The 23364-nt window shown below is 42.3% G+C and overlaps 1 protein-coding gene across 1 annotated transcript in view; it reads right to left on the bottom strand.

Moving 5' to 3' along the window:
• SLC5A8 (solute carrier family 5 member 8) overlaps positions 1 to 16237 on the bottom strand; it is a 55360-nt gene extending 39123 nt beyond the window's left edge. The window contains exons 1-3 of the mRNA XM_004602769.2: positions 15887 to 16237; positions 7458 to 7523; positions 3448 to 3499 (exon numbers count right to left, since the gene is read on the bottom strand). Of these exons, the coding sequence (XP_004602826.2) occupies positions 3448 to 3499; positions 7458 to 7523; positions 15887 to 16237 (469 nt within the window). The remainder of the gene's footprint in view (positions 1 to 3447; positions 3500 to 7457; positions 7524 to 15886) is intronic.
• Between the last annotated feature and the right edge of the window lie 7127 nt (positions 16238 to 23364).

Raw genomic sequence — 23364 nt, forward strand, 5'->3', positions numbered from 1 at the left:
TCTATCTCAGGGTGATTCAATTAAAAAAAAAGAAAAGAAAAAAGAAAGGAATTAGTGATACAGAGAGCTACATACAGCAAATCTAATTTATGTTATATTGAAAATTAAGAGTTTCAAGATTAAAGAAAAGAGGTAAAATATAAAACACATAAACTTACACAAACATCCTAAAATTCTAAATTTGAATGTGGAATAGGTTGGCTGCATGCCAACCTCTGTTTGAATCTCTGGTTCTCATCCAAACCCCTGAGCATAGAGCCAAGAGTAGCTCCTGAATACCTCCAAGTGTGGCCCAAATCCCCAAACCACCCCCCCAAAAAAAGAGAGCAAGAGGCTGAAATAGTTTGTTGTAACAGAAAGCACACCTTGGGCTCCCAAATACAAAGCAAATGCTCTGGCCCTTAAGCCATCTCCCCAGTCACAAGAGTTAATAATTACTGATGTAAAATTACATTCACATGAAGATTCAGCATACTATTCTCTCTACTTTAGTATATAATTGAAGTTGTCATAACAAAAACAACTTTTAAAAAAGATTAGACCTGACTCAACATGAAACTTTCCATGTTGAGAAACTCCAAACAATAATAGTGAGTTTTTTGTTGAAATATTGAATGTAATCAAAGTAAAGTGAAAGTAAAGTGAAATTTATCAGTTACATAGGTAGGGTAGGGGGCTGGGGAGGTGGGGGGTGGGGGATAGGTTTACTGTGATTCTTGGTGGTGGAATATGTGTACTGGTGAAGGGATGGGTGTTCGAGCATTATATAACTGAGACTTAAACCTGAAAGCTTTGTAACTTTCCACATGTTGATTCAATAAAAAAAAATAAATTAAAATTAAAAAAGAAGAAGAATCTGTTTATCTTCCACAATAAGAAGGTTCCTAAGAATGGTTATTATCTGAATATAAAAATAAATTTTCTATAAAAAAAGATTAGACCTGGAAAATATCAAGTTCTGATTTCATTTTAACAAATTTCTCTTTGGGCATCTGTTGCACATCAGCTTCTGTGTCTACGCTTGGGCCTCCCAATGCCTTGGTCACAGTAAAATACACAATTGATGTTTTAGTGGGCCAAGCGTGATCCCTTAAGTCCAGATTTCTTCCTCACAAATGATTGATAAACTCTAAGAAGACTCCACAGTTTCTTCATAGGCAGAGCTAGATTTTGCTCTGGACTGCCTTTTATTTATTTGTGTTTTACTTATTTATTTATTTATTTATTATTGATTTTTATTTTTAAAACAATGATTTAGGGACCCTCTGCGGCGCTTAAAGACTTTGACTCCAAAGATGTAACACATTCGGGCATCCAGCGCAGCACCCGAGAGCAATGCATTGGGACACCAAACTGGGCTACAACTCGGTGCTGCTGGGGGTGGATTTTTTTTTCCTCCCCACCCTGTCTTCCTGCATGGAAAGCGGCGGGCTGGCGGCACCATGTGGCAGGCGCCATCTTCTGATTCCAGACCCACAGGTATTCGGATTTTACTTTGGGGGCTCCCAGGAACTCATGGGAAGGGGGCGTAACTGGCACGCCCTCGGCCCAGATAAACCCGGAGCCGATGAGCGTGAATCGGACCCTCTGCGCCTAAAGACTTTGAATTCAGAGACTTCTTACAGCAATGCACTGGGACTGTGAGCTGGGCTATGTAATTTCTGGCAGAATTCTCCCTGGACTTTATACAGAAATCCAAAACCGCGCGGACGCGGCAGCGTCCGCGCGACTTAACATTTATAATTGTTCAGCAATGTGAACCGGTTCCATTTGAACAGGTCTGACTTGGGGGGGAAACTCCAAATAATAACAGTAAGTTTTTGTTGAAAATATTGAAGGTTTTTAATGTAGCAGTCACCTCTGGACTGTGAACTAAGCAAAAGCCCCACGCTGGCCGACGTGGCGTGGCGTACACCATACTATGAGGCGCAGGAAGGGGGATGAGGGGGAAAAAGAAAAAAAAAAAAGGGAAAAGGAAAAAGAGAAAAAAAAAAGAGAGAGAGAGAGTTATGTCAACTATAGTGAGTTTTGTGTTGAATTATGGAATGTAATCAAGGTAAAGAAAAAATGAAGTGAAATTCATTAGTTAAACAGTAGGGGGTAGGGGGTGGGGGCGGGGGGTATACTGGGGTTTCTGGTGGTGGAATATGGGCACTGGTGAAGGGATGGGTGTTTGAATATTGTATAACTGACATATAAACCTGAGAACTTTGTAACTTTCCACATGGTGATTTAATAAAAATTTAAAAAAAAAATAAATATGTAATGATTTACAAAGTTGTTCATTATATAATTGTTTTAAGCATTTAGTTCCATCACCACCAGTGTGACCTTCCCCCCCATCAATATCCTCAGTTTCCCTCCCAATCCCACACAACTGCCCTTTCAAACCATCAGGCCAACGGCTTTCATGGCACTGAAAGACAAAAGGTCACTTACTGAGTTTATAGCTAGTCCCACTATATGAAACTAGTATCGTTGAAACCAAGATACTGCAATGTAGAGTCAGCAGCGTTTCCTTCTTATATAATTATAGGAATGATTCTGCTTGCTTTCCCGTCGGAGGTCACTTGATCCTCATACAAGGAATTGTTTGAGATAAACTGCCTGATAGCGAATTTTAATCATATGGGGTTTCCCCCAACCTCTGAAGGCTATGACTGACATGTACCTTTGCTTCAATGAACGATACCAATTTTATTGCTTTCATGACCCATATTGAGAGTTACTAACTGGCTAAGCTGCACAAGTATGCTACATTGGTTCCCAGGAACGCCGTGTGTTGCCCCATTGTCACCAATAGTGGTCTGATATTTCAAATCACACCAAACTCTTTCTCTTGCATTTTGAACAGTATCAGAAAAAGATAGGGGTGGTGGGGCAGGGTGGAGGTAGGGGTTGGGGGTGAGGATAGGGTCCTTTCACTGTCATTCAAATTTTCACAAAGAATCTGAGCTGAACAAAATAGGTACTTCCTGGGTTTGGGTGTCAGGCAGAAAGGAGACCTGGAAGTCATTGATGACTAAAATGGTGTCTGGATTAAGAGATTGGACAGAATTTAAGGTGTTTGTTTTGCATCTGATCCCACCTGGGCTCTGATGGTTCAACCCCCAAGTGCAGGGAATAGCCCCAGAAAATTACTGGGTGTAGCTCAAACACCCCCATCCTTAAATGATTTGGATTATTTCTCAAGGAATGGGCAAAGGTTAGTTGACATGTCAGAGATCTGCTATCCAGTAAAACCTTTTAATTCACAGACCATTTGGAGCTATTGACAAAGGAATCCCAAGGAGCTGTTAGTGAAGATACTAAACCCACCTTATTCCCCTCTAACTGATGCAGATTATAGAAGCACCCTCTATTTGTTTATTACCTCAATGGGGACATTAAGGTCACAGTAAATGAACCTCCAAACATGAATCATATAATTGGTAACTATAAAATTACCTTGATTCAGAGCCAGAGCAGGGGCATAAATAACAATTCCAGTATACAGGATCTAGAGGGGAGAAAGAAAATCAAGTAACAGGCATAAATCATAAAATAAAACATTTAAAAAATAAATGCAGGAGCAGGGGGGCAGGAAGATGGCGCAAAAGCTTGGAGTGCATGATTTACATTCAGGAGTGCCAGGCTCAATCCTTGGCACCGCATGGTTCCCCAGCACTGCCAAGAGCAACCCCAGGACACCAAGAAACCCCAAGTACTCAGTGCCTCATAAACCAAATACCAATTTTTTTCAATTCAATTATGAATAAAAATGATTGAATATGCTTAATAAAATTAATTTGTATCAGACCAAGGAAACAGCTCAAAGGACTGGAGAGCATGCTCTCTCTGCATGTAGCAGGCCTGATTACCCCTAGGAACTGCCAGGGCAACTCCCAAACATGCACCTGGGAATAGCCTCTGAGTACCAGTGAGTAGAGCCCCAAATTCACACAAAGTATTTCATTTGTAACTTGAAAAATGTTTTATTATTTTTTTCATTTGGAGGCCACACCCAAGGGTGCTCAGAGGTTATTCCTAGTGACCGCTGGCAGGGCTTGAGGACTATATGTGGGCAGGGGATCAAACCATGACTAGTTGCTGTCAAGGTAAGGTCCTTACCCCCTGTACTCTCTCTTTAGAATCTATTCTCCTCTTCTGTTGGTGTGTAGTTATAGTTTACAAAAATATTCATCTTATGATGAACTTGGGGTAAGAACATTTTATGTAGTGCTTAGTTCATCCAGTCGCTGGTTCATCAACTCACTTTGATTTCATCAAAAATTGAAATCAATTTTTTTCTAGCTTTAAAACAGTGAGAAAAGGGGCCCATAGTGATAATACAATTGTTAGGGCATTCGCCTTGCATGTGGCTGACCTGGGTTCAATCTGCGACACTTTGTGTAGCTCCTAAGAGCTCTGCCAGAAGTGACCCTGGAGTACAGAGCCAGCAGTAAGCCCTAAGCACCACTGGATATGACTCAAAAGCTAACAAAACAAAACACTAATAGAGTTGACAAATTTAAAAGTGGGTTGCTGAGTGGAAATTTTGAAAATTTGTTATAAAATTTGCATGCCCATTCATCAGACAAAAAGATAAATTTATATCAAAAAATTCTGTGCCAACAAAAAGTGTATTATACCTTTTAAAATATTGATTTTTTATTTAAACATCTAACAAATACTTATTAATCTAAGTACAACACTGAATGAGATACATGGGTATTTTCCCCAGAATAACATTTTCCTTGTTAATAGTAATTAATTTTATTAAAATAATTTGGTTTTTTATTTTATTGAAGAATCATGACTTACAAAACTGTTAATGATAGGATGATGGCCACTCAATACCCCTATTGCAGACCACAACACCCAAAAGGAGAGAGAGAGAGGACAAATTGGAATGCCCTGCCACAGAGGCGGGGTGGGGTGGGGGGATGGGATGGGGGGGTGGGAGGGATACTGGGTTCATTGGTGGTGGAGAATGGACACTGGTAGAGGGATGGGCTCCTAAACACTGAATGAGGGAAAAACAAGCACGAAATGTTTGAATCTGTAACTGTACCCTCACTGTGACTCACTAATTAAAAAATTAAAAAAATTTTAAAAAAAACTGTTAATGATAGGGTTTCGGGCATATAATGTTTCACCATTTCATATAATGTTTCATCATTATCATATAATGATATCAGCTTCCTTCAACTATCAGTTTTAAATATATCACACATAGAATCTAATTCTGTGATTACTCTATAAAAACATGGGGTAAATATAACATGTAGTCTTGAAATGCTTGATTATATGACTTGAATATTATCATGGGAGATGGTAAAACTCTTCCCTTTATTGCAATGTCTGAGTTAAAGGTTCAGAACTGCAATCACAGGCCATCTTCCTAATGCTTTCTCCAATTTTTATTTCTGTTGGTATTTTGCCCGCACGCCTGGCGGTCACATGATGATGATTCTGGAACTCCATTGTCAAACCCATCCTCAAGCACGTAGCCACCAAGAGGAAGACAGATATCAATCATATGCTAGTAACCAAGCCAAGCCTTTAGCGAAGGCTGGGAGGTATTTTCTGTCCCTAACTCCTTAGCAAATCTATGCTTTCCAACTGTGTCAATCAGTACATCTAGACTTCCATATACTTGAATTACTGAACTGTGTACTCTGGCTTTATAAAACTCTTCCAAGAATATAGTTCTGCTCTTTCACTCGTGGCTTCTTCAATTAGGTGGTACATTTCAATTTTCATTTATTTATTTTTGTACTAAAATAGTTCTCTTTAGGAGATCTGAGAAAGGAGGGAGAGAGTGAGAGAGAAGAGTGAGAGAAAAGGAACCCCATAAAGTAAAAGAAAAGAATTATACATCCCAAGTTGGGATTTAGGTGATCTGATAGTGGACCCTGCTCACACATTTTCATTTTAATAGATAATCCTGATTTATAACAGTATGCTTTCAAACAAAGACAATAATATTTCCCAGCATCTTTATGCTAATTTTTTCTTATCTATTACTTAAAACTATTATGTTTCAAAAATATTGTGAACTAAATCATATTACTTTTCTTACAATTCTTACTATCAGTTACTACAGTCATTAAAGTATCTTTGTCATTTCTATAATAATCTGAATTGTCACTATGTCTTTTTAAGAAATTTATCCTGTTGAGCTTTATTGAGGTCTGATATGTTTAAATGACACATAATTAACATATGTATTTTGATGAGTTTAGACACATGTATATATGAGTGATAATATTTCTATAATCAAATAACATACAAATACAATTTTTTAAAGTTTTTTTTTATTGAATCACTGAGACCTTCCATATGACCCCGCAATACCACTTCTGGGAATATATCCAGAGGATGCAAAAAAGCACAGAAGTGAATCTGTACCTATATATTCATAGCAACAAATACAATTTTTACTCCAAATATCATTTTATTACCTTTCAGTTGCTTTTTGTGGTCAGAACATTTAACTAGAATTCTATCTTCATTTTTAAATCAATTTTATTTATTGAATTTCTTACGGAGACACAGTTTTTACATGTAAAATCAAAAATTAACTGAAATTTATTATTTAAATTTATCATTTAATGAAAATTAACAACCATGTAGGAGAAGAGTTAGGAATAGAAATACCAGGCAGGAAAAAAAAGTAAAAGGAACCTAAAAGAGAAGAGTTTGGAGTGTTTCTGGAAGCACAGTGTAGTTGCAGAGTATGATCAACAGGGGAAGGGAGCAAGAGAAGAGTTCAATTCTGATAGTTCTTTATAATTATTACAAGGCACTTAGATTTTAATTGAGAGTGCCACTCCTATGAAATAAGTTTATTAGTACTCTTGCATAACCACTATACACTGAGAAAGTTATAAGCAGAAAAGAAACTACAGCTATCTGAGGTCACTGGAGGGTTCAAAAATACAGGCAGACTGAAGAAGGCTATCAAAACTTAGAGGAGAAAGACACAGTTCATAGTGTTTGACCTGGGGACAAGACACAATTCATTACCATCAGTTTGGTGGAGATAAAGGGAGATGGGATAAGAGAAAAATGTATTTTCCCAAAGAATATAAGTGCTGCTGATCAATATAATGCATAATGTCTACTGAAATTTTTGTTTTCCCAGGAATTTATGCATATATTGACATATTAATGATTGCAAGGGTTGACATAGTTACATTTTTTATATTTTTGTTTCTATTTTCAATACCTCATTTTCATCTTTCATATGCCTACCAAAAACGCTTGTACCATAGGCCCTGGATGAAAATGTTTTAGATAGAGACTGGAGAGATAGTACAGTGGATAAAGTGCTTGCCTTGCACACAGTCAATCTGAGTTCAATAACTGATACCCCAGGTATCGGGTACTAGTCCTGTGAGTACCATCAGGAGTGATATATATATGTAATATATATGATAAAAGTTAAAATAAATAAATAGAGAACTACTTACCGTTTGAACAATAAAGAGGGCTGTTCCACAGAGACGAACATATTTGTTGAATCGAAGCTCTAAATACTGTTTTAAAAAAATGAATAGTTGATATGTGAAAATCTTCTGAACACTTTTTTTAATAAGTGAATCATCGTGAGGGTACAGTTACAGATTTAAACGTTTTTGTGCTCATGTTTCCCTCATACAAAGTTTGAGAACCCATCCTTTCACCAGTGCCCATTCTCCACCACAAATAAACCCAGCATCCCTCCCACACTCCCCAATCCCATCTCCCACCCACCCCACCCTGCCACTGTGGCAGGGTATTCCCTTTTGTTCTCTCTCTCTAATTAGGTGTGGTTTGCAATAAAGATGTTGAGTGGCCATTGTCTGAACACTTTTTTTAAAAATAAGCTTATCAAGAGGCAGGAATTAAGAGCAGCTTCAACCTGCTTTCTAGTATGCATTTCTGCTTCACTGTTACTTTTATTTGCATATACCAAAATTGACTTTGGCTTCAGAGCACAGTTCAGTGAATTTTAACATGTACAGAACAACTGTATCATCCCCAGAAAACTCCCCCAATGTTCCTCTGTGGTCAAATCATCACCCTCAACCCCTGGCAATCACTTACCACCCCTGACTATGACTTTTCCATAAAGCCATATAATGAAATTATAGTCTGCACTTTTATAATAAAGCCAATTATTGCTTCCCCCTCTTCCCCTTGGCATTAACTCTATGTCCTTTGATTCACCTGGGGTGTCAATCTAACTTTTTCCCAGTGCAGGCAATTAATTGTGATGGAGCTGTAGGTCAAGGTGTCCTTCCTCTGAATAAAGGATAGTCACGGGGGCTGGAGTGATAGCACAGTGGGTAAGGCATTTGCCTTGCATGCAGCCAACCCTGGTTGATTCCCAACATCCCATATGGTCCCCCAAGAACCGCCAGGAGTAATTTCTGAGTGCAGAGCCAGAAAGTAACCACTGTGTGTCGCCAGGTGTGACCCAGAAAGCAAAAAAATTAATTTTTAAAAAAAATTTTTTAAAAGGGTAGTCACATGACAATATCCAGCCCACAATTTATCTGTCCAATTGAAGAGACTGTCAATGGACATTTACATCTTGGAGGCAGGTTAAAAGACAGAGGCCAACTAACTGGACAGAAGCACACTGCTGTGACAGAGGCCAGGAGAGGCTGCCCTGGCTTCTCCTTTTCATCATCTACTTGTTCAGCTGATATAACCCTCTCTTCTATCAGGTAGCCCCATTGCCCCCTTTTATTTTTTTACTTAAATCAGTCCAAGTAAATTTCTGTTCAGTGTCAGAGCCAAGTATTTTCTTACTCTTCTAAACACCTGCATTATCTTGAAACAAAGTCAGTTTATTTTCTCTTCTGTATATCATAAGCTATCACAGAGTTAAAATGAGAATTTCAAAGACAGGAAAGAGAGTTTAAGGGGCTAGAGCACATATTTTGTGTATGGGTAGCCCTAGGTTCAATCCTTCCCATCTGGGTTCAATCTCCAGCATGATCCCCTGAGCACCATGGCGAGTAACCTTTAAGCACTGCGTTGGGAGAAACCCTTGAGCCCCATCAAGTATGGCTCCCTGCCACCACCAACAAATGATGTTCCTTGATAGATCAGGCTGGAGTCCAACGTTTGCTATGTGTAAGGGGAATTTGAAGACAGGCGATAGTTTGGTTTTGTTTTTTCATACATCAGGATAAAAGAAGATGAAGGAGAAAATCGAGTTAGGTATCACTGCATCACTGTCATCCCATTGTTCGTCGATTTACTTGAGCGGCACCACTAACACCTCTATTCCTCCCAGCCCTGAGATTTTAGCAGCCTCTCCTTACTCATCTTTCCCAACGATTGGAGGCTCTTCCAGGGTCAGGGGAACGAGACCTATTGTTACTTTTTTTGGCCTATTGAATACACCTTGGGTAGCTTGCCAGGCTCTGCCCGTGCAGGCAGGATACTCAGGGTAGCTTGCCAGGCTCTCCGAGAGGCATATATATATATATATATATACACATATATATATATATATATATCACTGTCACTGCAGTCACCCCATTGCTCATCGATTTGCTCGAGCAGGCCCCAGTCTCCAATGTGAGACTTGTTGTTACTGTTTTTAGCATATCGAATATACCACAGGTAGCTTGTTGTCAGGCTATGCTGTGTGGGCAAGATACTCTCGGTAGCTTGCCGGGCTCTCCGAGAGGGACAGAAGAATCAAACCTGGGTCAACCTCGTGCAAGGCAAATGCCCCACCTGCTGTGCTATTGCTCCAGTCCATATGTATTACTTTATAATTTGCTGCCTACTGTCTGAACTCCATCAAATATGGTGTGGTAATATTTGAAAAAATTGAGTTAGGTATTAGAGGAAAATACACTGGATATTTTTGCTCTGTGATTACTGCAAACATTTATAGAGTGTGCACATATTATATACACTGTTCTTCCAAGATCTCTGTGAGCTAGGAACTAGCTGTGAGAGATGAGGACCCTGGGGCTCAGAGAGGGTGCAGACTAATGTGCCGAAGACAAGATGCACAGAAGTCAAAACCTGTGCATTTGGCCTGACTGCAAATAATTATATAAATAAACTCACCAAGCATTTCAGACTTTCACAGTGTAAGCAGATGTCTTAGAAATATTCAGTACAGGGCCAGCAAGATAGCTCAGGAGGAGCCTGAAGAAATAGTACAGCCAGTAGAGTTTTTCCTTGCATGTGGCTGACCTGGGTTCGATCCCCAGCATCTCACATGGCCCTCTGACCACTACCAGGAGTAATTCCTGAGCACAGAGTATTTTTGTTTTGATTTTTGGTTTTGTTTTGATTTTTGTTTTGATTTTGGTTTTTGTTTTGATTTTTGGTTTTGTTTTGATTTTTGTTTTGATTTTGGTTTTTGTTTTGATTTTGATTTTGATTTTTGTTTTGATTTTTGGTTTTGTTTTGATTTTTGGGTCACACCTGATGATACTCAGAGTAAGCCCTGAGTATCATCAGGTGTGACCCAAAAACAAAACAAAACATATACAGCTCAGGAGGCTGAGTATATGCTCTGAACATGGAAGTTTCAGGTTTGATTGTATCACATGGTTTCTGGTACCACATGTTTCTCTGAGCACTTCCAGAAGTGACCCCCCCCCCACACACACATACACAATGGGAAGAGCTCCAGTCCTTATCTCTATATCTGACTTTTCAAGATTGAGAAAGAGACTTGAACCTCACATTTCCTCCTCTTGAAATTCAATAACACGGTAAAAATTATTTATCTTTTAAATTGACGTAACTGCTGTGAGTGCACACCCAGTTCTGCATATGGGCCTGACACCAGCCCTCACGGTGTTCAGGGAGCATGTGCTGGGGACTGAACTTCAGGACCCACACATGCATGGTAGGTACCCTGCCACTTGTATCCTATCCCTGGCTTCCCAAGTAATAAACCTTCCCCTCTCACCTTGTAGGCATTTCAGACTATCAAGTGATTGGGATGAACATGGAAGTGTTGTAAATCTATATTCAAAAGGAAGACTTTAAGGAGCTAACTCCAAAGCCTTCAGAATTTGAAACTTGTGATTATAAGTGTCCAAATCCTGAGATATGTTGGAAGACCCTTTAGAGGATTTAGTGAGTATTTTGAAGTCTGAAAATAGGACACTTATATTTTTAGTGTTCTTACAGTCAAACACTATTTTTTTAAATATAAGCATGCCTTGTATTTATTTATTTTTAATTTTTTTAATTGAGTCACCATGAGATACACAGTTACAAAGTTGTTCATGCTCAGGTTTCAGTCATACAATGTTCCAACACCCATCTTTCCATGCACCAATGTACAATTCCCACCATCAATGACCCCAGTGTCCCTCTGTCTGCCTCTATCATAGGCACCTCTCTCTCTCTCCCTCTCTCTCTCTCTCTCTCTCTCTCTCTCTTTCTGCATTATGGTTTTCCATACAGTTACTGAGAGGTTATTGTATTTGTTCCTTTATCTCCTTTCAGCACACACTTGAAGAGCAAAATGAAATGGTAATAAGAATCTAGTAAGTTGAGATAGTGTGTGTGTATATATATATATATATACATATCGTCAATGTATATAGTATGTTATATCAATATATATAATATCTAATATATACTATTCTATGGCATGTGAAATAGTATATATACTCTTCTATCCTATAGCAGAATAGTACATATATGTAGCATATGTATTATTCTGTCTAATATTCACTAGCTAGTGATAGCACAGCTGGTAGGGCATTTGCCTTGTACACTGCCAACCTGGGTTCAATTCCTCTGCCCCTCTCAGAGAGCCCAGTAAGCTACCGAGAGTATCCTGCCCGTATGGCAGAGCCTGGCAGGCTACCTGTGGCATATTCGATATGCCAAAAACAGTAACAACAAGTCTCACAATGGAGACATTACTGGTGCCCGCTGGAACAAATCAATGAACAACGGGATGACAGTGCTACAGTGCTACAGTGCTACAATATTTACTAGCATATATAGAATATTTTCCCCCAATAGGAGCTGAATCCAGGAAGACCTGTGAAGTTAAGATCACGCAAGACCACCCCAAACCAGAAGAAGCAAGAAGTCTTTCATGACCTCAGCTATATTTACTGGGTTGCTAAAGGAAATGTAGGGATTTCTGGGGCCAGTCCCTGAGCAGTTGAGTCCGAGAACAGCTCTAAGATTTCCGGACACATTAGGTGACAGTAACCAACCAAGGTCTCTCACGTATGAATAACCTAAGAGACACCAAGATTACAACTAGGGAAAAATATCTAGACCATTTATTTAAAACACACAGATTTTTTTTTTAATTTTTATTTGTTAATTAGTGAATCACTGTGAGGTATAGTTACATACTTACAAATTTTTGTGTTTGCATGTCAGTCATACAATGATCGAGTTCCCATCCCTCCACCGGTGCCCATTCTCCACCACCAATGGTCCCACCACCCCCATCCCATCCTCCTCCCATCCACACCGCCTCTGTGGCAGGGCATTCCCTCCTTTTGGGTGTTGTCAAGCACACAGATTTCACTAGATCCAAAAGAGTCTTTAAAAAGTAGTGAATGAACTTCTCTGTTTAGGTAGAGTAGTAAGATAGGGAAAGAAAGGTATCAAATGACAGCAAACCTCTGACCCTGGATTATAGAAATGAGAATGTCAAGGAGGGAGGGAACAAGGGAAGAGGAATGAGGAAATGGACCCACAATAGCATAAGCGTATTATTGGTCAAGGGTCTTGGTCATTTCAGTGATGAAAGGTAACTGCACATAAGAACACTAATATCAACAGCAGTATAAGCATGCGAACAAACTATAATAAGCATTTGAAAAGCAAAGAGTTTGCTTAAAAGGCAAGGGGAGGGGCTGAAGCAATAGCACAGTGGGTAGGGCGTTTGCCTTGCACGTGGTCAACCCGGGTTCGAATCCCAGCATCCCATATGGGTCCCTGAGCACCGCCAGGAGGGATTCCTGAGTGCATGAACCAGGAGTAACCCCTGTGCATCGCCAGGTGTGGCCCCAAACAAACAAACAAACAAACAAACAAACAAAGGCAAGGTGGAAAGAGGGAGGAGGCAGTTGGGTCATTAGAGGAGGGATGCTGATACTGGGGGTGGGTTTGGAGTTGGAAGCTTCAATGCCAGAAACTCATCAACAGCTTTGCAAATGGTGATAAATATAAATTAATGTTTAATATAGCTATAAAGCACCTGCATACTAAGTCATCCATTAAACCTTGCTTCCTTTCAAACGAACAAACAAGCAAAAATGTAGTGAATGAAATTGGATTCTTGCTTTATCCTTCTTGGCTCCAATCTGGAAGTTGCTAAGTATCATCAGGGTGACACTCTGGAGGCAGGGATAAGTTGATGTCAACAAAGCTTCTGAAGCACCAACTTTAATCGACAAGGTAGAAATAGGGAGAGATTTCACTCTTGAGCAAGAAGGCCAAAAGCCACCAAATGCCAGACTTCTTCGCTTACACTAGAGGCTCTACTTCTCAGCATAAGTAAAGCAAACAAAATGCTTTTTGAGAAAGTGTTCATCAGAGACATAGCATGTTGTTTCATTCCCCCGTCCCCAAATGCCTACTAGTAACAGTAAATGTTACTAGTAATGGACACCCCTAACATACCCACTTCCCTGTTCTCCCTGCCTGGACCTGTTAATACAAACCTGCTCCAGCTTAAAAAGACTCACCAAGACCCTTCGTGAACAGCCAGTATAGTCTGGTACAGAGCCTTCAGGCTCGAGTGAACTTCACTTCAGGCTCTCTTCCATTATCTTAATTTACTTAGTATTTGCAAAAAGTGGCTCTTACAGTACCTCTCCTTCGAAGACTGTTTTGAAGTCAGATAATGCCAGAAAAATTGCAATGCAAAGTCCAGTGTACATTCAATACTCAGTAAATGTTAGTGTTTCACAATTTTCAACTGCTACTCTGCTGACTTAAACCTCCGCCACTGGAAATGTGTGAGAAATCTCTTTTGGTTGAGTTAATGATGCCACCATGAAGAAGCCTGGGTTAGTGATTGTAGGAGCGGCATTCATGTGTGGGGACTGAAGTCCTCTTTCCAGATCCTTCAACTCCTTTCTGACTTTTGTAGTTGGTTAACCACAGATGGGAGGTCATAGACTAAAATGTTGCTAGTTCCCAGCTAGTAATGTACAGGTGTAGGCTGATCAGGTGCTCAGATATTAGCATGTGATAACATTCCACAGAGGTATAAGAAATAAATTTTTCTCACATCTCCCTTGAAACAAAACATTCTGATTTGCCTTCCTGTCTTCATTTTTTATAAAGAGATCAATGTAAAATATTTTCTTATCAAAAGAAAGTACAAAAGATGTGAAAATAGATGACATAGGGGTTGTAAGCCATTGGATATTCTGTGGGATTTTTTTGGGGGGTGTCAAATTGTTTCGTTTGGGGCCACTCCTGGCTCTGAATGCAGGAATTACTCCTGGCAGTGCTCAGAAGCCAATATGGGATGCCAGAAACTGAACCCAGTCAGCCACGTGCGTGGTACTGCCCTACCTGCTATACTATCACTCTGGCCCCCAGGACTGTAAGTCACTGGTACCAGCTAGAATTTCTGTGGGCCAGCATCATGAGGCTTCTAAGTTTTCCAAAGAAGCTAGAATATGAATGTTTAAGAACCTGCCACCAGTGCCAGTTTGACACCCCTGAGCAAAACAGAGAAATACGATCATGCTTACTTTGCAGGGGTGCTGAGGGAACTTCCCCAAACACACTGGCCAAAATGATAGCAGGCAAGGCTCTCCCAGGGCCACCTTGCCCAGGATGATGTCACAGGAGTCCAGGCAGCTTGTCGCAAATACCTGTGTCATTGGGGCCCCAATCCCAGCACCTGTTGAACCAGTCTCCCTCCGAGTTTGCCTTTCAGTAACCGTGGACTAGAGTAAACATGATCTAAACTCAACAACTGAGCTGGTGGCTCAAAATAAGGATGAGAGCCCACTCTCCGGTGGCCAGTCAGTGTCCGGCTTGTCTGTGGAAGGCCATGGGTTGTATTTGCATGAAGGAGTTCACGGAAGGCACCAACAGGGCTTCCTTACTTCATGAGGCCCTTCCCTGGGTAATCCTACTTAATAGTTCTTAAAAACCAGGTGCTCAACTTTGCAAAGCCCTTTTCTGTAAACAACTTGAAAAAGAAACGCCCTGAGCAATACAAGAAAGTTTTGTTTTCTTTACTCTTTCTTCCAGTGATTACCACATACCCACCTCTCCTAACCCCACCACCGGAGCTGTCAAGGCACTCACTGTACCAGACACTTCCAAAAGCCACCTTTGCATCATCTCGTGCAATCCTCTCCACAAGATGAGATGAAGAAACAGCCCCCCCTCCCCAATTAGATAAGACTCCCAGGACTACTCAGCTAGTAAGCCGTAGAATCTGGTCTCCAACACGTAGGTGCTGGAAGCGGAGCAAGGATGTTGCTGGAGAGAGACTTTGAGGGCGCCTGCCTCGCTGAAGGGGTGTCTGCCAGCCCAGCACACCTGGAGACACCAGAGGAGAAAGTGCAAACTCTTCCCAACTAGCCCGAGAGAAGGAACCGGGGCGTGGGGATGTGGAATCAAGGGGTTCTTTCCAGAAGGGGAGATGCGAGCGTCTCACACTCCCCCACCCCCACGTAAAAAGGGTTTAAAATCTTTCCTCTGAACTCGAAGATGTGAAAAAAAAAAAAAAGCAGCCAGAGCACTGTGTTTACTTTGGCAGTCTCTCCAAACTCAGCCAGGGAGGGTACCCACCAAGTTTTGCCCTTCCCTTTGCAGCCACGCGTCCCCAAGAAGCGGCAGCAGGGGGCTTGCAGAGAGGGAAGTCTGGGCATGGGGCGACCTCGCACGCCCTTCCCCAGCGCCCCTCGCCCCTCACCCTTACCTCGTAGGTGCTGGTGATGCCCAGTCTGTAGAACACCGGGAGGAAGACCTCCGCGCTGATGAGGACCACGAAGAAGTAGGTGATGGCAAACATGCAGAAGATGGCCCCAAAACGATAGATCTCGGAGGGGGTGCCCAGCACGGTGACGGCCGACATGAAGCTGGCGGTGAGGGACAGCGCCACTGGCACGGCGGTCATCCGGCGGCCGCCCATCAGGAATTCCTTGGAGTTCTGCTGGAGGCCCCCGGAGACGGCGTAGTAGATGCCGATGGCGGCCGAGATGAGCAGCATCGCGGCGAACACCACATAGTCCCACACCACGAAGGTGCCGATGTCGCGCGGCGCCTCCATCGCTGCGCGCGCCCGAGCCGCCGGCCACTGTCCCCAGCCGCGGAGCTCCCCGCGCTGCCCGCGCGCTCTTATGCCCCGGCGCCCGGGGCGCGGCGGGCGGGGCGGCCCGCGGGATTGGAGGCGTCGTCGGGGCCGCGGGAGGGGCGGGGGCACCGCGGCGTGCACAGCCCCGCACGCTCCCCGGGAATTTCGGGGCGCACGGCGGCGGGGTCCCGGGGGCGAGCGCCCGACCTCCCCGACGGCACGGGTGAGTCGCAAACGGGAGATCGCGGGGCGCCCCGGGGTGCGCGCTGCCGAGAGGATCTGCAGCTGTCCCGGGAGCGCGGGGCGAAGGGCAGCTTGCGGACCTGGAGTCGAAGCGTTCGCATTTCAAAGTCCGGGTCCTTTGGAGACGCTGCATCGAGAACTTTTTACACCCCCACCCCGGTGCTCACTTTGGGTGATAAATCACCGAGGGATTCTGCGGGCCTGCGCAGGGGAGCTGAGGGGCCAGCCCTCGGAGAGATGCACAGTTGCAAAGGTTGCTTTAGTTCCGTTTAGGTCCGAGGGTTCCACTCGCGTTATCGTGTATGGTATGCCAAGTTACAGCACCTTTCTACCACCGAAGGCTCCCCCTCCACCCCCAAGATCAAATCAACATTTTTGATTTCTCAACGGTTTCTCCTGGAAGTGAGGGTTGCCCTGGTATTAGCGATACCAGCTTTCAAGACGCGTCGCTTTAGTAAGAATTGTAACGGGACGAACTGTTGCGTTTCCAGCCGTTTGCGTTCCCAATTGGAATCCTTTGGTTAATGAGGCTTCTGGCTCAGGAAGGTTAAACACTCGCCCAAGGAAATGGCTGTTGGCATTGGAGAGCTAGAACAGCTTGCAAGCGCTTGCCCTGCGCGCGGCTAACCTGGGTTCAGTCCTCGGCATCCCATATGGTCCCCGGAACACCGCGAGGAGTAATCCTGAGCGCAAAGCCAGGAAGGAGTTAAGTCCTGAGCACTTAACTCAGTGTAGTTCCCCCCAAAAAACAAACAAACAAACAAACAAAAAACAAAAGAAATGGGGTTTTGAGGTGGAGTTTTTTTTTTTTTTTTGCCATTTGCGATGTAAAAGTCTGATTTCTTAATCACAAGACTGGGTTTGTTTTCATAAGTTCAACTTTTTTCTTTCAATTAAAGAACTGTGATTTATGAAGTTATTGATAGTTGAGTTTTAGGCATATAATGTTTCATCACTAATCCCATCGACAGTGTCACCTTCCCTCCACCAGTGTTCGCATATTCCCTCCCCACCTCAACCCCCACCCTGGCCCTGCCTGTCAGCTTGACATTACAGAGTTATGGTGGTTGCAGCTTAAGTCTCATGTTTTCAGTGTTGTTGAGTCTGTGTTTTGAATATAAGGCTGTTTTTTGAATAAAAAGATTATGAACTAAGGATTTGTATTTGAAGTTTTCTCGTGTGGGTAAAAAAGTACCTTCATATATTCAAAGGCTCAGAAATAGGAAAGTCATGAATCCTATTTGAGTGTGTGTGTACATATATGGAACTGGAGTGATAGCACAGCGGGTAGGGCACTTGCCTTGCACGCGGCCGACCCAGGTTCGATTCCTTTGTCCCTCTTGGAGAGCCCGGCAAGCTACTGAGAGATCCCACCAGCACAGCAGAGCCTGGCAAGCTACCCATGGTGTATTTGATATACCAAAACAGTAACAACAAGTCTTACAATGGAGACGTTACTGTTGCCTGCTTGAGCAAATTGATGAACAACAGGACAACAGTGCTATCTATCTATCTGTCTATCTATCTATCTATCTATCTATCTATCTATCTATTTATCTATGTGGGCCTCTTCCACCCAGATTCCCCATTTTTCCCCATTTTCCAGTCATACACACCAAGTGCTCCTGGCACTGTGTAATCCCATCAACAGCCAACATCCAGAGACTATAAAACCAAGCTCCCGAAAGACATCTGATAGCCTAGTTCTCCCTCTTGGAAAATCTGGCAAGCTACCAAGAGTTTACTGCCAGCTCGGGGGAGAGCCTGGCAAGCTCCCTGTGACGTATTCATATGCCAAATATAGTAACAATGCTAGGTCTCATTCCCCTGATCCTGAAGAGCCTCTAATGTGGCACCATTGGGAAGGATAAGCAAAGAGAGGCTGCTAAAATCTCCAGGCTATGATGAATGGAGACGTTACTGGGCCTGCTAGAGAAAATCGATGATCAACAGTGATATGATAAGAGATTTGAGAGGAAAATAGGAGAACAAGGTATGCACATCTACCTGGATATAGATGATATAGAAGTTGTGGCATTATGCAAAATTTTAATGAGATATTAATTCATTACTAAAAAAATATAAAATACCTTCTCTGGTTCAGTCTTTACAGAAAACAATATGGAAGCCTATCAAAAAATAAGACTAGAACTACAAAACAATCCAGCAAAACCACTCTTGGCATTTATCCCCAAAATAAAAATTTTAATTTGAAAGGATATATACATATTTACCATATAACCAAGGTATGGAAACAGCCCAAACACCCAACTACAAACAAATGAATCAAGAAGTTGTGATATATATATAATAGATATTCCATTATGTATACAATGGAATATTATGGAGCTCTAAGAAACAACAAAATGATAGCATTTTCAGCAACATTGATGGAACTAGAAGATATTATGCTGAATAAAGTCTGTCAGAAAGAAAGGGAAAGATAAAGAATGAGGGGGGTGGGAGAAAAAGGGAAACTGGGGACATTGGTTATAGGAAATATACACTGGTGAAGGGATGGAATGTTATATGCTGAAACCTGATCATGACCAACTTTGTAACTGTATCTCACTGTGATTCAATGAAAAAAATTAAAAATTAAAAACATACCTTTTTTACTCTAGTAGAGGGAAACCATGTGCACCATTAGTGAGTGCCATACTCGAAGCCACATGTTGGGAAATTTGTCTTGTTCTTTAAAGAAGAGAGAGAAAGAGAGAGAGAAAGAGAGGGAGAGAGAGAAAGGAAAGAAGGAAAGTACCTGCTATAGAGCCATAGAGGAAGGCTTGGGGAGGAGGGGTGACAGGAGGGAAACTGGGGTCACTGGTGGTGGGAAATGGACACTGGTGGGGGGATGGGTGTTATATCATTGTATAACTGAATCCTGACCATGGAGAGCTTTGTAGCTGTGGCCAAAAAAAAAAAATAAGTAAATAAAAGAAAGGAAAAGAACGAAGCTCTTTTTACCACTTCTTGCAAAACTGGTGAATTCCCTAGCCTATCTACGAATCTCTGTATTATTCCTTCAAATATGAATGGTAATCTAGCTGGATAGACTATTTTTGGTGAGGTGTTCATTGAGTTTTGTATTATATCCCTCATTCTTCTGGCTCTTAGTCTCGTGCTAAATCTACTGTACATTTTATGTGCTCTCTTTGTTTGTAAGTTCCTTTGGGGTATTGCTGCTTCAATACTCTGTCTTTACCTTTAGCTTTTGTCATTTTGAGTACTGGGGGTTTTCCTAGTTGAGTGTATTTTCACAGAGATCCTTTGGGCTTCTTGTATTTCTCAAGTCTGGGAAACTGCTGATTTTCTTTACTGCTTATCACACCTGCCTTCTGTTCTTCAGGGACTCTGATGATTCTTATATTGTTTCTCTTTAGCTCATTGCATGGTGCATTGATTGATGTTAATTTTTTTATCATAGATTTCTGACTCAATACAACCTAGATATCCTACTACATCTTTAGTCAATTCATGTTCCCACTATTTGACACTGCTCTCCTCTAAGCTCACGTGTCTTCTACCCCTTTCTTACTCTCAGTGGATTTTATCTTGATTTTTGTATCCCTTATAAGCAAGCATGCCAGGCGAGCTATCGTGGGTATCCCTCCCACACGGAAGACCCTGGCAAGTTACCCGTGGTGTATTCGATATGCCAAAAACTAACAATAGTGCTCTTTGTGTTCCTGGAGTGGGCAGACGCCATTGGGCTACACTAACATGCGTCAGGGAGGAATGAAGATGTTACTGGCTCCCACTCGAGCATACAATGATACAGGTGAGCTCATCCCATAGTTCTCTAGTATGCCATTCACTGATTTTCAAACTATTTTTCACCTTCTGCTGTTTCCTAGTGGTTTTCTCCTCTTCATCTTGGAGCTTCTTGATCTTTTGCTCAGCTGCTGTTATTCTGCTATTCAGCACTTCTCTTGAGTTTTTTTTAATATCACCTGCCATGTTCTTAATTTCTGACTGTAGTAATTTTCATTTTAATGCCTATGCTTTCTTGTGCTTTACTGACTACCTGTGCCATGGTTTCTTTGAACTCACCGAACAGCCTCACTATGGTTACGCTAAGGACATTGTCTGAGGATTTACTGAGCTGGTTGGTGTTTATGTCTTCGGTGATATTGTTTTCATTCATTGAAGCTGGTGGGCTTCTACATATTTTCACCATTGGTTTTCTAGTGTTCTTGCTGTGTTGGGGGCAAGTCCTTGTAGTTAGACCCCCTGGAAAATGCTGAGAGATTAGGCTGTGGGTTGCTCTCTTTCTTCTCTGCCTATCTTCACTGAATGACAGGAATTATAACTGGGATGGCGGGTGGAACAACAACAGAAGGTCAGAAGCTGTGGTATGGGCCCTTAACATGACCCAGGTGAGGTATATATGATGCTGGGACCAAGCTGAAAGGAAGGGCCTCTGCAAATATTAGCATTTCTAATAGCAGCTTTTTCAAGTCGTCACTTAAACCTGCCCCCTTTAGCAACACATTGAAAGCAACTTAACAATTGTATGATGCCCACACATTGTCTCATGCAACCTTCTTAAGTGCACTGAAAACTATTATCCCTATCTGGGATGAAGCAGACAGAGTCTCAGCAGATGGTATTTGGCAAGACATCATAGTTTGTAGGTAGCAAAATCAGGAAGTCAGGTTTCAGAGCCTACAATTTGACTTTAAAAAAACAGTGCATCAAGGAAACTTGGTCGCATCTAACTCTCCAAGTTGATGATTTCATTCTTTCAGTTATCTGCAGGGTATAGAATAATTGGATGACTGAATGCAAGGTCTTAAAGGGGGAACAACTCCAACACTGTGTGTGTGAAGCAAGATAGTTTTTATTGAAACTTATTTAGAAAGATGTGAATGGAAAGAGAGATGTATGTGCTTGAGAGAGAACACAACATTTCCAGTGTGAAAATAAGCAAGCAAAGACACATAAGAGACAAGCAAGCAAGATACACATTGAAGGGAGAACATGGGCTTTAAGAACAAGCCAGCTCCATCACTCTATCAGAGTGAAGGACAGGGAAGGAGACAAGGGTGGAGGGAAGTGATCACTCTGGAGGGGGTGGTGCTGAAAGGTGGTAAAGTGGGATGCATGATGCCCTCTCAGGGACCAGTATCATAAACCACAGTGCCTAAAAGATGCCTGCTGTAAAATTAAACAAGGTGACTGCTATAGAGGCAGGTGGGAGGATAGGAGGGAAACTGGAAACATGGGTGGAGGGAAGTGGACACTGATGAAAGGATTGGTGTTGGAACACTGTAGGCCTAAACTTAATCATGAACAAGTTCATAAATAATAGTGCCTCACCTCCGCCCCCCACTCCAAAAATGAAAACAAAAATACTGCTGAGAGCAGGAGATCCAAACCACAGCAATCCAACTTAAAAGTGTGCCTGTTGGTGGGGCTGGAGCGATAGCACAGCAGATAGGGCGTTTGCCTTGCACGTGGCCAACCCGGGTTCGATTCCCAGCATCCCAGATGGTTCCCCAGCACCGACAGGAGTAATTCCTGAGTACAGAGCCAGGAGTACCCCTGTGCAATGCCGGGTGTGACCCAAAAAACAAACAAACAAACAAAAGTGTGCCTGGCAAAAAAGGCAGATGTGTGGTAGGGGGGACCTGGGGACACTGGTGGAGGGAAAGTGACACTGGTGGTGGGACTGATGCTGGAACATAGCATACCTAAAACTCAACTATGAACAACTTTGCCTTTCAAATTTAAATTTTCAAATTTCAAATTTTAAAGTGACATTATACATATCAAATGGTTTTCCTCCTTTGATTCTGGGTGCAAATTCAGTGCCTTTTGCACACTCGAGCCCCAGGTTTGCTCCATCACAGGGCATGAGCCCTTGGGCACTACAGGGAGTGTCTCCCCTTCACCCCCATCCCCAGTCCCTGGGGCACATGACAAACAAAATGTGCAGGTTTCACATGTGGAAGGCGTCCAGGGCCAGAAGTGCCCTACTCCTGAGCAGCATCTGCAGCCTGTAATGAAAACTTCTAAACAAATATAAAGCCCACCAGCCCCTCTTACATCACCCACCTCTTTGCCTCAGGTACTCTGAGCTATTCTGTCAGTGTTCACTGGTTATTTTTGTGTGTCTGGGGGCCACTCCAGCAATGTTGCTGGGGCTGGGGGCTCCTTGGATTACTCCAGTGCTATGAGACTGATTATTCCGCACAGGGGGATCTGTTATAGCCATGCTCAGTGGTCACTGGGAATTGCCAGAAATCAGCTCCCGGGGGCTCAGGGGTGGTGCAGTGCCAGGCAGGGGTGCCCAGGCTTTATCACTTGAGTTACCTTTAGGCTCTTTTTTATCTATTACACATCCTATATGGCATGTGTGGATGAAATAAGCCAGTGTTTATCTTTCTTTTCCGATTAATTAATCATTGTTTAGTTCCCTCCTTCTATTTTGCTGCAAGTGGCAAGATTTCTTTGCTCTTCTCTGACAGCTGAAACGCAGTTTCTTTATCCAGTCACCCATTGTCAGTCACTTTTTGTGCCCATAGGGTAGCTATTGTAAACAATATTGTTTCTGCTCTTCTTCCAGAAGCTCGACACTGTTTCCCATAGAAGCCAAATCAAGTTACAGTCTTACCAACAGTGTGGAGGACGCCTTTGTCTCCATACTCTCACCTACACTTGTTACTCTTTTGGGTGTGAGCAGTTCCCACTGGTGGACTGCCCTTCTCATTGATGTGGATTCCCCTAATAATCAATGGCCATGCACATTCCAAAAAATTTTTATATTTTACTGAGATTCTGTAGTTTACAATGCTATTTATAGTAACTTCCCATGCATATAATTACCACGCCACATCTATCATTAGTGTATCCCC

This window comes from Sorex araneus, chromosome 10, assembly GCF_027595985.1.
Source record: "Sorex araneus isolate mSorAra2 chromosome 10, mSorAra2.pri, whole genome shotgun sequence".
NCBI classification, from domain to species: domain Eukaryota; kingdom Metazoa; phylum Chordata; class Mammalia; order Eulipotyphla; family Soricidae; genus Sorex; species Sorex araneus.